This window comes from Oncorhynchus keta, chromosome 2 (genome assembly GCF_023373465.1).
Source record: "Oncorhynchus keta strain PuntledgeMale-10-30-2019 chromosome 2, Oket_V2, whole genome shotgun sequence".
NCBI classification, from domain to species: domain Eukaryota; kingdom Metazoa; phylum Chordata; class Actinopteri; order Salmoniformes; family Salmonidae; genus Oncorhynchus; species Oncorhynchus keta.
Genome location: NC_068422.1, coordinates 48,575,893 through 48,594,324, shown reverse-complemented (window position 1 = coordinate 48,594,324; position 18,432 = coordinate 48,575,893). Strand labels below are relative to the sequence as shown.

Genomic DNA, 18,432 nt, shown 5'->3' with positions numbered 1-18,432 from the left:
CCCTAGATGTGGAGACAATTTTAAGAATAGGGAGCAATGTTAACATGGTCTGTATCCCACATGCTGGTGTAGTAACACAATCAAAGCAGTGGTGGAGTGGTCTGATAGATGCAGTATATAATGGGTATCTCCTCAGAGTCCTATTCATTAGGGCAGAACGTTGGAAAATGTTTTGCGATGGATAATGAAAACAAGCGTTTCTCATAGGACAAGTTCAGGTCGTCCCTCACTGTTATCTTCCATTTCGTGTCTAATGAACACAACCCAGGTATTTTTAGCCACTGACTGTGAATGATGCCCTTCACTTTGTTCAGGATCAGGATCAGGAGAGTGCATGGTGGTGGGAAAAGAGGGGAGGCGAATTAAAAACTCAGCATTTTAAGTGTTTACCGTTTGTACCAAGTGGGCAGATTTTTATCTGCCGCGGCAGTGGTGTGGATCCAGAGAGGAGGGGAATATAACGCTTTTGAATGCACGACAATAGCACTGGTGGCAAACAATGTGGCCCCGAGGCTAGGGCAGTGGACTCACAGGACACAGCTGTCAAGGGCTAGGCCTAACTCGAATTCACCAGGCACACACTGTCACTTGCCTACACCCTCTTAAACTCAGTCACTTACACGCTGACTTACTCACCTACAATAAAAAATATATTTCATGATACGATCTACTATAATGTGTCTCCTTCTCAGGTCACTAGTATCAACACAGGCTCCATATTGGATCAGTCTCTCCCTCAATGAACCTGGAAGTGGGCCAAAATAACCTCACTGAATCAACTCTGTAGTCTGGGCCCAAATATATATCAAATGGCCCTAAACTTTATAGGCTGAACTTCATACAGAACGATTTGCCTAATGCCTTACCCTCCTCCCTCTCGCTGTGAACATTGAGGATTCAGATCAGATGAATGTAGGCTATTGAGTAGAATATGATTGATTCCACTGCCCAATTGGTATTTTATTTCGAAAAGAGTCCCAGGCAGCCCAGCAGGCGAATGTGTTCAAAAGGTGGGTTCAGCGGGTGGCGACGTAGCAGGTCAAGCTGGCCAGAAGGACTGACACACACACGGAGGGAGTGCTTAATCTTTGGCTGAAGGTCAGGCAGGTTTGGTGACAAGCTTCAATGTATTTCTGGCGCGTTCTTCCCTACCATATTCTTATTTGTCCCCGTACATACACTCAGTGGCCAGTTTATTAGGTACACCCGCCTAGTACCTGGTCGGACCCCCCTTTGCCTCCAGAACAGCCTAAATTCTTTGGGGCATGGAACCGTTGCTCAGTCTATATAAAGGGACATAACGTGTTGCAGGAAAACATTCCCCACACTATTACACCACTGCCAACAGCCTGTACCCTTTTCAACAGGCAGGATGAAGCCATGGACATATGCTTTTACGCCAAATCCTGACTGCCACTAGCATGACGCAACAGGAACTTGGATTCGTTAGACCAGGCAATGTTTTTCCGCTCCTTGATTGTCCAGTATTTGTGATCTGGTGCCCACTGCAGCCGCTTCTTCTTTTTAGCTTCTATGAGTGGCCCCAGTGTGGTCGTCAGCTGCAATAACCCATCTGTGACAAGGACTGATGAGTTGTGCATTCCAAGATGCTGTTCTGCACACCACTGTTGTAGTGTGCAGTTATTTGCCTGTTTGTGGCCCGCCCGTTAGCGTGCACGATTCTTGCCGTTCCCCCACGACCTCCCGTCAATGAGCTGTTTTTACCCACAAGACTGCTGATGACTGGATGTTTTTTGTTTGTCACACCACTCTCTTGATGATTTTGGAGGAATGGCTATTATGTGACACTAGCCCAGGGATGGTCGTACACACCATATGGAAACATTACATTTACATTACATTTAAGTCATTTAGCAGACGCTCTTATCCAGAGCGACTTACAAATTGGTGCATTCACCTTATGACATCCAGTGGAACAGCCACTTTACAATAGTGCATCTAAATCTTTTAGGGGGAGGGGGGGATTACTTTATCCTATCCTAGGTATTCCTTAAAGAGGTGGGGTTTCAGGTGTCTCCGGAAGGTGGTGATTGACTCCGCTGTCCTGGCATCGTGAGGGAGTTTGTTCCACCATTGGGGAGCCAGAGCAGCGAACAGTTTTGACTGGGCTGAGCGGGAACTGTACTTCCTCAGTGGTAGGGAGGCGAGCAGGCCAGAGGTGGATGAACGCAGTGCCCTTGTTTGGGTGTAGGGCCTGATCAGAGCCTGGAGGTACTGAGGTGCCGTTCCCTCACAGCTCCGTAGGCAAGCACCATGGTCTTGTAGCGGATGCAAGCTTCAACTGGAAGCCAGTGGAGAGAGCGGAGGAGCGGGGTGACGTGAGAGAACTTGGGAAGGTTGAACACCAGACGGGCTGCGGCGTTCTGGATGAGTTGTAGGGGTTTAATGGCACAGGCAGGGAGCCCAGCCAACAGCGAGTTGCAGTAATCCAGACGGGAGATGACAAGTGCCTGGATTAGGACCTGCGCCGCTTCCTGTGTGAGGCAGGGTCGTACTCTGCGGATGTTGTAGAGCATGAACCTACAGGAACGCGCCACCGCCTTGATGTTAGTTGAGAACGACAGGGTGTTGTCCAGGATCACGCCAAGGTTCTTAGCGCTCTGGGAGGAGGACACAATGGAGTTGTCAACCGTGATGGCGAGATCATGGAGCGGGCAGTCCTTCCCCGGGAGGAAGAGCAGCTCCGTCTTGCCGAAGTTCAGCTTGAGGTGGTGATCCGTCATCCACACTGATATGTCTGCCAGACATGCAGAGATGCGATTCGCCACCTGGTCATCAGAAGGGGGAAAGGAGAAGATTAATTGTGTGTCGTCTGCATAGCAATGATAGGAGAGACCATGTCTCAAACATCTCGAGTGTTTGAGGAAAGAGCACACTCTCAAATCACGCCATACTTGGCACGATCTCCCCTTGATTGGAATGTGTGTCCCTACTCTTGAAATCCTTTTGCTTTTTACTTGTCAAGTGACATATTGTTGTAACGATGAAATGATAAATGTATGTGCAGTGTTGCGCACACCTTTTCTGATCAGACCAAGTGAAATGTGCACACTGTGCAGTCCCAGCTGCTGAAGACAAATACTCACTCTCTCTCAGTTTCTGTTGGCTAATGTACGATCTTGACTGATATTTGCTGCGATTACAAGATCAGCTGGTCTTGGCCTGCTTTGACGCTCCAACAATACCAGGGCGGTGTGTCGCTACATGAAAACATCTGGCTTCGACTCTGCCCTTAAGCAAAGGGAACCAACCAGAATTTGAACAGCGAAGCAAATTGCGAACACATGCACGTTTCCCATGGTTTCTGCTGTGTGATATTAGGCAGTATGGTCTGTGATATTGGGCACGAGAGTTGTACGAGGCCCTCATTCAGTTGAAACCCTGCTCTCCCCTTATCAGGGGTCACTGCTCAACTTTCAACAAATGGATGTGTTTGTATGTTTTGTGTGGATGACGGGCTTTCCTTATTCTCTCACAAGTCATCAAGCTATTATTTCAAGCTGGTCAAGCAAGATGGTGTCGAGTAGTGGTGTGGTTGTGTTCTACTTTGATAACCAGCTAAGATAAGATGACTAACCTCTGACCCCTCTCTTCTCTTGCAGGACCGGAATCGGCCCTTTGATGCATTTAGCTTGCACTCTTTGGAGAATTCCTTAATGGATATGATAAGGACTGACCATGACAAAGGTAAACCACACCCAGCCGGTGGCCCACCAATGACTATCGCTGATATTATATGGAGGAATCATTTTGCAGGTTAGGAGTGTTCATACGTCATACACGCTTTTTTTTTGGCTTCATATTTGCGCTATTTGCCATCTCTACCACCAATACAATCTAGTTGAGTTGATTTTGCAGTCATAAATTGAATACGATCAATGAACCACTGGCCTGACCTGCAAAATCTTACACACTGTTCTTGTAATCTGTGTGTAGTGAAGGATTTAAAAAAAAAAAAATCTCCCTTACGAGCTGCTTCTCAGCGTTGTCTTTTGACTTTAATCAAGTACTCGTGATGACATTTCTGCTTCTATTTCCTGGGTAAATATTGCTGTCACAGGTAAATATGAATTGACAAGATGGCACTTGTGTCATCATGGTGTGCTGCCGTGTTTTGTGGTTCTCTGATGTTTTGAGTGACTGCGTGCGATTTCGATTGCTCACATGTATGTGTGCGTGGCCCTTTCGTGTGCCTCCTCGTAGGCGTGTGCCCTTTATTGCAACCATATTCTTTGACTGACTTTAATGGCACAGGGAAGGTTATTGTGGTCAGATTTCTGTGCCTCTTTTTTTAGTGAGTTGGGGGAAAGGACACAAGAGAATGTGAAATTGGTTTCATACCAATCTAAAGTTACCCCTTTATAGGTTACACCCCTGCTGCGGGATGACAAAAACATTGATTCAAAACTCGATGGGGCCATACTTATAAACTCTTGATTAAACCTAAACTTATTCTTGAAATAAATGCTATATTTGAGCATTTCACCATAGGCTTTGTGAAAGCACCTGCCGAGTACCAGTCTCGTCAAGTGCCTGCTGGTAAGCTTTTTTGACTTAGGATGCCACCTGGCAATGATTACAAATTACGGTACATTACTGTTATTCAACAAGACCATGAGCCTCTCTGATTTAAAACAAATAATAATTTATGAGTGGGCCAGCCTCCTTGTGGAACACTTTCGACACCTTGTAGTCCATGCCCCAGCAAATTGAGGTTGTTCTGAGGGGAAAAGCGGTTGGAACTCGATATTAGGACAGTGTTCTTAATGTTTTGTACGCAGTGTAAACATATATATATATATATATATATATATATATATATATATATATATATATATGTGTGTATATATATATATGTGTGTATATATATATATGTGTATGTTGAATAAACCTCTCTTTTTTTAAATGGTTTTTCCCCCTCATCAATCTACACACAATACCCCATAATGACAAAGCAAAAACAAGATTTATTGGGGTGTTTTGTTGCACATTTATATATATATAAAAAAAATGGGGGAATTATCACATTTACATAAATATTCAGACCATTTACTCAGTACTTTGTTGAAGCATATTTTGTCTCTGCAGATCCTCTCAAGCTCTGTCAGGTTAGATGGGGAGTGTCGCTGTCTAGCTATTTTCAGGTCTCTCCAGAGATGTTCGATCAGGTTCACGTCCGGGCTCTGGCTGGGCCACTCAAGGACATTCAGACTTGTCCCAAAGCCACTCCTGCATTGTCTTTGCTGTGTGCTCAGGGTTGTTGTCCTGTTGTAAGGTAAAGGTCATGAGCGCTCTGGAGCAGGTTTTCATTAAGGATCTCTCTGTACTTTGCTCTGTTCATTTGTCCCTCGATCCTGACTAGTCACCCAGTCTCTCTTGCTAAAAAACATCCCCACAGTATGATGCTGCCCCCACCATGCTTCACCGTATGGATGGTGCCAGGTTTCCTCCAGACGTGACGCTTGGCATTCAGGCCAAAGAGTTCAATCTTCAGTTCATCAGACTAGAGAATTTTGTTTCTCATAGTCTGAGAGTATTTAGGAGTGGCTTGCGTCTGGCCACGCTACCATAAAAGCCTGATTGGTGGAGTGCTGCAGAGATTGTTGTCCTTCTGGAAGGTTCTCTCCCATCTCCACAGAGGAACTTCCAGAGCTCTGTCAGAGTGACCATCGGGATCTTGGTAACCTCCCTGACCAAAGCCCCCTCCCTCGTTTGGTCGGGCGGCCAGCTCTCAGAAGAGTATTGCTGGTTCCAAACTTCTTCCATACAAAAATGATGGAGGCCACTGTGTTCTTGGACCTTCAATGCTGCAGACATGTTTTGGTACACTTCTCCAGATCTGTGCCTCGACACAATTCTGTCTCGGAGCTCTGCGGACAATTCCTTTGACCTCATGGTTTGGCTTTTGCTCTGACATGCACTGTCAACTGTGGAACCTTCTTTGACAGTTGTGTGCCTTTCCAAATCATGTCCAAACAATTGAAAGGACCACAGGTGGACTCCAATCAAGTTGTAGAAACATCTCAAGGATGATCAATGGAAACAGGATACACCTGAGCTCAATATCGAGTCTCATAGCAAAGGTTCTGAATTCGTGCGGAAATTATAGGGTATTGTGTGTAGATTGAGGGATAAAAACGTGTTAATACATTTTAGAATGAGGCTGTAACGTAACTAAATGTTGAAAAAGTCCAGGGTTCTTAATACTTTCCGAATGGACTGAATATCGTTTCATCCCTGGTATAACCAGTGCACAGGCCAATCTGAGTAGGCTTTGCTAGTTTGCTGTCACGTGACAGCAGCAGGCATGCATGCAGCTTTACAACGAAGAAAACGTCTCTTCTCTAACTCAAACGGTTAAAAAAAAAATATGACCCATTCAACCAGAGTTACCTTTTTTTCATGTTGCGGGCCATTTTAAACTAATCCCGGGACGATCCTTTTTGGTTTGATAACAAACAACTTTGTTCAGCCGTGTTACCTAGCTCACTAACAACCTGGTGACGTGACCGTGGGTCTAGGCTAATTTGATTGGCACTGGAAGAAAGGAAAAATGTCTTCTAATCATGAGATGTGCTTATATATATATATATATTTAACGAACACCATATTATATGTGTGTGTGTGTATATATATATATATATTTATATATATTTATATATATTTATATATATATATTTATATATTTATATATATATATTTATATATTTATATATATATATATTAATATATATATGGTGTTTGGTGCCTAACATTTTTTTTATGTTGAGTGTATGTGGGGTGTGTGTTTATGTGAGGGGGGGATTGTGTTTGTGTTACAACTGAAGAGTAAAGAAGGTTTTCATGTGGTGTTTTTCCCCTTACTGCCACAATGACATTCAGATCATTATGCGTTCCTTCCTCCAGCCAACTCACAAGTAGGCCTGTGCAAATATGTGAAAATCAGGCATTCTATGCAGTATTCTATTATAGTGAAGTTAAATTCATTATGTCTTCCATTGAGTAGAAGTGTGAATATCAGATCTAGGTAGTTTTTTGTGTGTGTGTGTGTGTAGCACGTGCCCATAACGTTTAGGAAACAGGAACAGGCTTCGGGGGGGGGCAGTGCTAACGCAATACCGACCTGTGGTATCGCGGCCCTACTCGTTATCTTTGATACTTGGCCTGGTATGGTATCATTAGTAAAATGTTGGTAACACTAGATGGTCATGCGCCGGTCATGGTACTATAGGGCTAAGTGTGCCGGGTTATCTCGTGGGAAAAGCTCATATGTAGCATTTTAGAGAAAATGTTTTAGGTTTGAGGAAAGAGTAAGCAAGTATGGACCCCAATCGCATCAAACAAATGGGTTCAAATGTGTCTTGTTGGATTGCTGGGAACGGAACATGAGCGAAAAATGCCACTCAAAAGGCTGACGTGGTGATTATTTGATACAAAGAAACAGAAAATCAAAGCAATGCCTTATTTCAGGGGAATATGAAGGTAGACCAAGGGCTGTCTTGGTCTAAGGAGAAGAGAGAGTTGACTGTCAAAAGCAACATGTTGTTTTGGAATGGATACTCTCCCCAAATTCTTTCAACACCACACGTATGTCCTTGAGATCATTTTGTCAGAGTAGGTCACGTTCCTATTATGAAAACTGACTCATGTTCAGTGTTGTTTTCTTAGCCTGCCTGACAGTGGAAATGTTCGGGGGGTGTATTATGAGTTGCTGCCTGCTGCGCTCTCATGCGTAGATTCTGTTTTTTCAATATTGTGTCAAGAGAGCATTGTTTCATCGCTGCAAAGGTCGTCTCGTTCCCGGCCCGACTCCACCGGAACGAGAGAAGGGGACGGAGAGACCAGACTCTCCTGCAAATGTTCCCTTGTTGTTGTAAATCAGCTCGGGCACACAGGGAGACTGGAGAGAGTGGGGGAGACTGGAGCGACGGGGGGAGACTGGAGCGAGGGGGGGGACTGGAGCGGGGGGGACTGGAGCGAGGGGGGACTGGAGCGAGGGGGAGACTGGAGCGAGGGGGAGACTGGAGCGAGGGGGAGACTGGCGAAGGGGGAGACTGGAGCGAGGGGGGAGACTGGAGCGAGGGGGAGACTGGAGCGAGGGGGAGACTGGAGCGAGGGGGGAGACTGGAGCGAGGGGGAGACTGGAGCGAGGGGGGTGGGACTGGAGCGAGGGGGGTGGGACTGAGCGAGTGCGAGGGGGGTGGGACTGAGGGAGAGAGTGTGGGGGTGACATTTCCAGAGGGAGGGAGACTGGAGAGGGGGAGACAAGTGAGACGAGCGAGGGAGACGAGTGAGACTGGAGAGAGGGAGACGAGTGAGACTGGAGAGAGGGAGACGAGTGAGACTGGAGAGAGGGAGACGAGTGAGACTGGAGAGAGGGGGAGACGAGTGAGACTGGAGAGAGAGGGAGACGAGTGAGACTGGAGAGAGAGGGAGACGGAGACGAGTGAGACTGGAGAGAGAGGGAGACGAGTGAGACTGGAGAGAGAGGGAGACGAGTGAGACTGGAGAGAGAGGGAGACGAGTGAGACTGGAGAGAGAGGGAGACGAGTGAGACTGGAGAGAGAGGGAGACGAGTGAGACTGGAGAGAGAGGGAGACGAGTGAGACTGGAGAGAGAGGGAGACGAGTGAGACTGGAGAGAGAGGGAGACGAGTGAGACTGGAGAGAGAGGGAGACGAGTGAGACTGGAGAGGGAGAGAGAGAGCGCGAGTGGAAGGCTGAGTCCCAGCCAGATGGTTCGACATTCATGCCCCATCACTGTTTACTCCCAGTCCTCGTGTCAACAGCCTTCAGAGAGGCGTGCTGCAGCTAGCCCTGTCACAGCAGGTCTTCCCTGTTGGTGTCCCCCTCCCTTGACTCCATTGGCTGAGGCTGCCCATAGCGCTAGTCTAATACAGCAAGGCACAGGACAGCAAGCTTGGTCCCAGATCTTTTTGTGCTGTCTTGCCAACGGTCATTGACACTGATCAGAGAAGTTAGCAAGATGGCACAAACTGATCTGGGACCAGGCTAAAGGACAGCCACCGAGGTCTGTCACTTGCATGTATCCTTTCCCTTTGTTATTATTTCAAAGTGAGGAAGAATTGTGCTGTTCTTGTTGAACAGAGGGTGTGAATGTGAACCCCTCTCTTCCTGACTATGACGGTGAGAAGGGCGAGACTCTAGAGCGTTGACTCTGAGACTCTAGAGCGTTGACTCCTGAGACTCTAGAGCGTTGACTCTGAGACTCTAGAGCGTTGACTCTGAGACTCTAGAGCGTTGACTCTGAGACTCTAGAGCGTTGACTCTGAGACTCTAGAGCGTTGACTCTGAGACTCTAGAGCGTTGACTCTGAGACTCTGGAGCGTTGACTCTGAGACTCTAGAGCGTTGACTCTAGAGCGTTGACTCTGAGACTCTAGAGCGTTGACTCTGAGACTCTAGAGCGTTGACTCTGAGACTCTGGAGCGTTGACTCTGAGAGGAGTCCGTCTAGAGAAAAGGAATGGGTGGGGAGGCGACTACTGACTGCCACTCCGTTCTTGTGATCCTCTTTAACTCCTGAATGCTGATTAATCAGATCAGAATGGCATGCATGGGGAATTTACTCTGCTTTCAAAGGGAGGGGTGTCGGGCTGGGATATCGTGATCAAACGGGTCCTTTTTTTCTGTTCTTTTTGCTCCACACTGGAGCGCATGAAGTGAGTCCCGAAATTGGGTCAGCTGAGCTCACGTGTGGAGAGTCAGTAGTTAGGCTTTCCCCTGCTCCACAGTTCCTCCCCTCGGCCTGGAAAAACACCAGCAGTCTGAGCCTGACAACAGACACCACTGCAAGCCACCAGGCTGTGGCTATGGCGCACACAGTCCTTCTCACACACAACCACATATTCTGATCACTCTGACACGGGATGAACTGCTCCGTAGGCGTGTGTGTGTGTGTGTGTGTGTGTGTGTGTGTGTGTGTGTGTGTGTGTGTGTGTGTGTGTGTGTGTGTGTGTGTGTGTGTGTGTGTGTGTGTGTGTGTGTGTGTGTGTGTGTGTGTGTGTACTGCCACATGCAAATCAGGCACTATTCAAAGCACTCATGTCAGTACGCTGAACACAGACACACACACACACACATAGCTCAGCTGGTCTGCCTCACATGATCTTATGCCTCAGCTACAAACAAATTCCATTGTCACTTTGTTTTTGCACTTGAGCTTTTAGAAATGGGCTGTTGTGCGTTTTAGCATTTTTTTAGTTAGTGATGTTTTGAATTAATGTGAATTTCGTCAGTGTGGAGAAACATGTAGCCTCTGCTTCTATGCAAATGTTGTTGATCATTCGGCTAATATAAGTCTGCAAACGGTTTGTTTGTCATCTGTGGACTCCACTGGTTTAGCCAAAACAAGCTAAAAAATAATCAATACATGCCTACACTCCTATTGAATATACATTCACCTGAAATTGTGAATAGGCCTAAGCCATCTTAATTTTCCCAGTTCATCAAGAGATTTCCCATTCAAATAAAGTATTACCATTATGTTAGATTGGTAAATACAAAGTCACACTTGTTTGATTTTTTAAAATTTTGTCTCTAGGAAATGTTCTCATCCAAATTTTCAAATGTATTGATGTTGAGCATTGGCCTAAAATATCGTTCATCCGCCTCCTTGACCCCCAAAAATCGGTATTGGTATCGGCCCTAAAAAAAAAATCAATGTTGGTCGTTCTCTACCTTCCAACGCTACCGCTGTCTGGACAACAGACAGAGTGTGGTCAAGACATCTGCTGCAACTTCATATTTAGTGCGTCAGCTCTGCTGCACCTGGGAGCTGAAGGTATGGCAACACACTCCAAACAGCCATGTATGCTTAAACATACACTAGGCGACCAAAAGTAGGTGGACACCTGCTCGTCCAACATCTCATTTCAAAATCACGGGCATTAATGGAGTTGGTCCCCCCTTTACTGCTTTAACAGCCTCCACTCCTCTGGGAAGGCTTTCCACTGGTCTTCTAACTGTAAACACTCATCTCAACTAGTTTAAAGGCCCATTGCTGTCAAAAACGGGATTTTCCTGTGTTTTTTAATTTCTTATATATGTGTATATATATATTTCTAAACTATGAGGTTGGAATGATACATAGAAATTATGATAATGCCATTTTGGTATATATATCAGCCTGTTTTTGTTGGATCGAGTTTTGGCCTGCCTGGTGACATCCCCAAACCAATAACAGAGAGGTTGAGTACAGACCCATTGAGCAATGGTGTTTTTGTTGATTTTATAGGTCAATATATGATAAAACCTTACTATTGACTCCCATTTTATCCGGAGGGAAGCTACAACTTCAGAGTTAACAGATGGGGTAAGATAATGAAAGGGCAGTGAAGGCTGGTTCGTTTGGGTCAGAGAGATGTCACAGCAGCTTGACCTTGAGGTAAACGGACGTTGAAAGGTCACCCAGACAATCAGGCCGTTTTTGGCCAGGCTGACTGATTAAACTGAGCTTGACCTAGACCAGAAAAATGACGGCTAACTCAAATGTGCACCTTGAATCATTTGAAGGTTGCCGTCATTGTCAGTAAGAATTTGTTCTGAACTGACTTTCCTAGTTAAATGAAATAAAACGTTTGCTCAATCGCCGACACCAAGAAGATTCTGCACTTTAAACAGTCATTGTCGGGAGATGAGGTAAGAGTACTTTCTAAGCTTCGTTGGTGGCGGTAAAGGTTAGACACACACACACACACACACACACACACACACACACACACACACACACACACACACACACACCACCAACTAGCTCCATTAGCTTAGTTAAGCCTTTGTCCATCCAGCCTCTACCAGCAGAAGTTGATGAGATGAGCTTTGATGAAAAACAGTCTTGTAGTCTTATTCTGTTGGCCTTTCTTTTGAGTGCATTCTTGATTGTTTTTTTTTGTAGAGAAAGATGTCTCATTTCCGCAACGTCTCGGGTAAATAAAGCTGACATTTGTCCTTTGCGGTTTTCAGACAGTAGGGGAGTTGCTGTTCATTGCCAGGAGCCCGAGTGTGAGACCTCATTCTCTAGGCTCAAGGTGTTTTTGTCGGCTGGGTTAACATTTCCACACCTCCCCGTTGACTTGCCAGTCCTCCCCATAACTGCTGCTCTGGCGTTTTCCAAAGGCAGTTATTGGGGAGCTTTAATATGTTCTTTAATGTGGAACAGAGGTTGAAAAACGTGGCTGAGGCCGAGAGAATTCCAGGTGTGAAGCAATGGCTGATGAGCACCTCATGGAATCTAGAGGAAGGTTAACCCTTTAGGAGCATAATATGCTGTACAATGCTTCTCTAAATGCAGCCCATTGAAAACCAGTCCATTCAGGCTAAACCAAACACACCTAGCCTTTCCTAAGCGCTAGTCTGGGGAGGTTTCTGCATAAACATCATCGGTGGTTTGGAGAGATAATACACTAGTGTCTTCACTCTGTCCAGTTCACTAGTAGTGTACAGCAGCTGTACTATATTTCTCCAGTCCAGTGCTCCAACACAGTGTTTCTTAATCCTGATCTCGGGGACCCCAAGGGTTGCACATTTTAGTCATTGCCTTAGTGCTAAACCTGATTCATATCGTCCAAGCTTGATGAGGTGATCATTTGAATTAGCTGTGTAGTGCCATGGCAAACACTAAACATGCACCGCCTTTGGCTCCCCAGGACCAGGATTAAGAAACACCCCGCCCTCGGTGAGGAAATGTCACCAGCCCAGCACCCTGAGGCCATGCCACTGAACTGGGGAAGCAGATGGCACTGGCCCAGAGCTATTTTAGGGCTTTTGGGAGCAACTGTCCATTTTGTCACCACTAGAATGCCTGGGAGGTATTTATTAAGCACCAAACGGAAGATAACAGACAAACGGGGATGGAGTACTTGAACGTGTCCACTAGAAACGGTCGTTTTCTCCTACCGTTACAAAACATTTTGCTACAGTGTTCCCTAATGAATACAACCCTGGTTTAGGTAGGACCACCATGGACCCCAGCTATTTAAGAGGCAAAATGGGAGGCATCATATCGCTCTCCTCCCAGTGCACCTAGAGCTAGGGGGTTGGATATTTTCCGTGTTGGCTGTGACCTAACACTCCAGTAATGCTGTGAACATTTGTAAGTTTTACTGTACATTGTAAAAAGGTTTTGCAAATCCATCATGTTGTACCTGAAGACACAGCACGTTGTGGTTCCTATTGAGTGTCTCGCCACAGTTCAAACCAAACCACATATTTTAAATCTAGAGTACGAGTCAGGGATGTTCTAATACCAAGTCGCTATCTTCCATCTGACGTTGTTTACCGTTTCGGAGATGTCCTCTGGCCTACTGAGTCTGACTATATCGATTAGAATATTATTTTGACATCCTTTTTGACAAGTAGCACAACATGCTCGCTCAGGCGTGTCACAATACGGTGATGCTGGCACACCCAATAAGATTTCTTCACTCAAGATAGCCAAACCATGCCCTCATTCAGTTAGAAATAGCAGTATGGGGGGGGGGGGTGAAAATTGACTCTGTGGGTGTGTGCGTGCGTGCACACACTCAATCATTTTTTACAGGATTGACTATGCAAAGGATTGCCATATAAGCCCCTCTGTTCTCATGCTGGATTATGACTCGTTGAGAACTGTGAGGAAATCCACATCTGCTCTCATCTGTTGATCGGTTGGATGGTGGAGGCTGCATTGGTCCCTCCCCCTGTCTTGTTTTCACCCAGAGAGCACTACAAGTTTCACTGTGGTTTCCAGCCTAGGAGGAGGACTGGGCCATATTCATTAAGCCACCAAACGGAAGACTACGGACTGAAAACAAATGGGGCCGTACCTCAACTTGTCCAATAAGCAACGCACATTTTCGCTCTCCGTTTCTAAGCATTTTGCTCTTTTTGGCCCTAATGTATACGACCCTGGTCTAAACTGTTGAAATTATTTTATCTGCCTGCTGCAGCTTAGTTTTGAAACTTTTTGACACATTTGCGCCGTTCCAGCTTGCGACGCGGCTGCCACAGTCTCTCTCAGGTTTCTCTCTATATATAGACACCCACTCGGTAAACCAAGATGTCTGCCCCTGCCATTACCCTTTCTTTGTGGACATACTGTCGAGACTAAGTGCAGATGTTTAAGCACTGTGTTGAAACATGTTGCCCTGTTGGAGCCAACACGTTAGTTGCACGTTTTCATAAGGTAATGGATGTAGAAATATCTGCCATTTTAGAGGCAAGGTTGCCTTTCCGGAACCGTTTCTTTCATTATATGAACTCCCCGAACCCTGTTTCTCCGCTGTCCATGGCGGCGTATTGCTGCTCATGTGTTTGCAAGCCAGCCAGTAGTTTAGTGTTGTTGAAAGGAAGGACTGTGGAATCGAAAGTGTCGCTTTAAAATATGGTTGCTCATTTGTCTTTGGCTACAGTGACTCATAATCATAACGCAACTGTTTCGCGATGAAACAGCCTGCACTGTGTGTGTGCTTTTATTGTAGCCTGGACAGGTGCCATTTTGTTCCTTCTCTTGTTTGGTGGAAATGAACAACGGAAACGTAATTCAGAAGTAGCGTCGTCGTGACGCACCTAGGGTGCATCAGTGGTCAACATGAGGATGGAGTGTAGGCTTTGACCGTCAGGCTACCACCAACACTAATAATAACCAGTGCAGAGTATCGAGAGTGACATGTTTTATGTTTCCTTCAGTCCTTCCCTATTTGCTGCCTGAGATGAGCTTGTGTGTGTGTGTGTGTGTGTGTGTGTGTGCGTGCGTGCGTGCGTGCGTGTGAAGAGACCGAGACAGAAGGAGGTGAGATGTACTACAGTTTGTACCAGGAAGTCCTTTCCCTGGTTGGTGTGGAGGATGTCTGGGCATGTCCACACCACACTCTTGTCACCAGGGCAGAATGCATGCTCTGTCACATTCTTTGCGTTGGAGTGTGTGTGTGAGAGATGTGACACAGGAGAGCGAGATAATTGAATGACTGTTTTCCATAGCACAGCCTAAATCTTTATTCTGTGTATTACACACGTTTGCCATGGTTTGGTTTCTCAATGGTTCTAGCTTTATTTTCCGCGGGCGCCTTTTTACCAGGTTATGTAGAACAGTATAACGCGTGCTTAGCATGTAACGTTGTATGCTACACGTTGTCCCCTCAGAACATTCACATAAGGTCTAGGTTTCGTGTTAGCGTTTCCATGTTTTGTGCTGGTATGGAACATGGTGAGTTTTTTTGTTGTTGCGTATGAGACACTGTTATGTAGGCCGACACGTGCGGGTTATAACCTTTAACCTCTTGTTTCTCTACAGGACGCATGGGTCTGAACTTTCACCACCCCGGAGCAGATCACATCATGCCATTGAACAGTGAGTAGCATTTCGAAACGTATACAATCCTTATCCCTCTATGTTACCATGTTATTATGGGTGTGTGTGTGTGTGTGTGTGTGTTTGCTTTAATCGTGGCCACTTTTAAGTGGCGCCATTGTGTTGCTTCTCTATTTCATGGAAACGAGCGGCAGAAACCGATTCAGAAGTAGTGTCGTCTTAACGCATCTCCGCAGGATGACTCAGGGATATGCCTTAGCTTCTAGGGTTGGGGCGGGGATCACCACAGGGCCCATGCCCATACCCATGCTAATCCCACCTCGCACCCCTTGCCAAGTGTTACCCCCTGACACCATAAACCCAGCGTGGACCCCTCTCTCAGCACAGAGCAGGGAGGAACCGCTGTCAAATACCGTCTGTAAGCCTAGACCCCCCCCCCCAGCAGATGGCAAACAGCCCACATGGTACGACCTCTCCGGGTCGTACCATGTGGAAGAGGTCACAGGGTTTGGTCCACACAGGCTCTAGTTGAGGCCGGCAGCAAGAGTTTTTCAATTTTCCGTCTCTTAAGAGAGAGAAAAAAATCCTCATATTTCAGAAATGTCAGAAAATCAATTTTTCTCCCTCTGTCCAGGTTTTAGACAGTGAGTTGTCAAAAGGTTCTTTCTTTCAGCCTTGCCAATTTAATTGACAGGGGAGAGGATTGGGGTGTCCATGGTGACTGGTGGAGCTCAGCTCAAGACATCTGGGAGTGTTAGTCGAGTCCTGGGTCATGTTCATTAGGCACCAATCGAGAGAAAACGGACTGAAACAGGGTGGTCCTACCTCTAACCCAGTGTGATTTGAATCCGGTGTAGGGCTAAGGCAAGAACTAAACGTTGATTTTGTTTTCCACTTCAAAACATTTTCGGTTGTGTGGCCTTATGAACACAACCCTGGCTCTCCTTACTTGCCTGGTTGGGGATGCCAGTGGGGAAGCAGTAAGAAAAGAGTGGAGAAGAGGATGAATGGAAAGGGAGAAGATATCCATCCAACAAGGTTTATAGTAACTAATTTGACTGCTGTCACAGCTTGACAACACTGCCGTCTGTTTTCTCTTCAACTTGTTCTTTTCATCGTCAGTCCTTTGGGGAACGCGTTTGAAATCGATGTTAAACTGCTCTTCTGGAGCGTTTAACTTGGTCTCCGATCTGCATGGAGCTCCGGCATCTGTCAGAATTGGCGCTCACTGCTGTAGTCTGCCATGTTTTAGACGGCAAGGCTTTGGATGTGAAGAAAGCGGGTTTAACGTTAATCTCCTCTTCATTTCTCGCCATTGTTTTGCCCAGGCTATAGAGACTGGGTCTCCAAACGATTTCTACATCTACCCACTGCTTCTCTGGCTTAGATGAAGGATGAGCCAGTGAGACACCCAACATGGATTTATGGATAAAGAAGGGCAGGTCTGTGAATAGTTCAAGGAGCTAGCAGGCGTTTTCCCAGTACCACTCCTCCCCAGGAGATATCCCCCGTCTCTCCTTCTAAAGTCTCCTCTCTGACACTCTTGTTTTTGAGTCTGTGCCAACTCCTGCCATTCCCTCCCTCTCATCCGCCTCCTCGTCTTATTCTCCCTCACCAGGGTGACGGACACACAGTTCCCCCAACACCACTTACTAGTCCACACTAGATCAGTAGGTTCCACCACTCTTCCACCTTCTTCCCCTTGTTGCTAGGTGCCTTTGTCTCTCCCAAGGCCCATACGGTGGAAGAAGAATGCGGAGAACACCGGTCGGAACAACTCTGCTCTGTGGTGAGAAGAGACTGAGTTTTAATGAAAACCCAGTGAGAGAAGAGGTCTGGATGCAGTGTTTCTGTCAAGAGCAAGGGAGGGAGAGGGGGGTCACACAATGGCACCATCACAATGGACACCCCCATATTGGTTTCTAGGAGAAGACTTTGTTCTCTGTGACATTTTGACTGTGTGAAGGTCTGTTTAGGGATGCATTACTCACCCCCCTCCCGCCCACCCACACACTGTCTACTGGCATTAATGTTATAGACTCTTAATACCTCAGTCTGCCTTGTTTGCCTTCTGTCTGCTTTTTTTCTCAGGCACAACAAGACTCCTATTCAGGCATGTTGGGTGCATTTTTAAAGAAGGTTACGAAATGTCACATGTGAACACACACACACACACACCAAACAACACATTTGTTGAGTTTTTTTCAAGTTAGTGCTTTGCTACCGTATTTCCTGAGCTCGAGCTGATACTCCAAAGTTTTTTTCTTTGTGAGAGCTCACGCACACGCTAACTAATGAAATGGAGAGAAAGGTCACACCGTCTTATCGCTGCCTGCTGTACCTTTGGGCCTGTTCACTAGATTGCGATCTCCCAGCCAACCCTATCACATGGTAGGGCAATCCTCCTCTCTCTCTTTTCCTGTCTGGACTCTGAGACTCAGGCTGTCACCTCCATGGCTCCATCCAGGGCAGCTGTGGGTGGAAATTTCCCCACGGGATAAAGACTAATCTTCCACTAGTTCGTGGTAATGGCTAACGACAACCTGTCTAATGTGTCTGCGTGCCGCTTTATCGGTCACATTCATGAATATTCACGCTGCGGAGAAATTGGAGCAAAACGTGAGCTAGGTAGTAGTCCGTGTTTCTTGCCTGAGATTATAACCTGGGTTATAGGGTCTTGTTATTGCAGGTGACTATTTCAGAGTAGTTAGGCCTATTATAACCTCGCCCATTATTCTCTAGTCTAGTCTAGTCTGGCTCAGGTACAGTAGGCGCAGCAGGCTTCCTGTGGGATACTGCCAGCCAACCCATAATGACTCCTTGTCTACCTCCATCGCTGATGATTAGGTGTGGCTGTCTGCGTCTGTGGTGTCACTGTTGCCTTGGTGATGTTCTGCCTGGTTGTCTTTCCACGAAACCCATGTCTCTGTCTCTCTCCCTCTCCTTTCCATACCCCTCTGTCTCCCCCCTTCCGCTGTTCACAAGCAGCCAGGAGCTATGGCCGCAGAAGAGGTAACGTGTGGAGTTCTACTCTTTCTGCTTGCCAAAATGAACGGGAGGCACGAGCGCAATTGCTTGGCTCTCTCTCCGTACGGGCGTCTCTC

At 46.4% G+C, this 18,432-nt stretch overlaps 1 protein-coding gene across 5 annotated transcripts in view; it reads left to right on the top strand.

Moving 5' to 3' along the window:
* The window catches only part of cpeb3 (cytoplasmic polyadenylation element binding protein 3), a 61,190-nt gene that overhangs the window by 20,663 nt on the left and 22,095 nt on the right, over positions 1-18,432 (top strand). For 4 of the 5 annotated variants that reach the window (XM_035799238.2, XM_052477978.1, XM_035799250.2 and 1 more), the window contains exons 3-5: positions 3,624-3,708; positions 15,311-15,367; positions 18,317-18,340. In XM_035799238.2, the coding sequence (XP_035655131.1) occupies positions 3,624-3,708; positions 15,311-15,367; positions 18,317-18,340 (166 nt within the window). The remainder of the gene's footprint in view (positions 1-3,623; positions 3,709-15,310; positions 15,368-18,316; positions 18,341-18,432) is intronic. The other variant, XM_035799242.2, reaches the window with a different exon arrangement.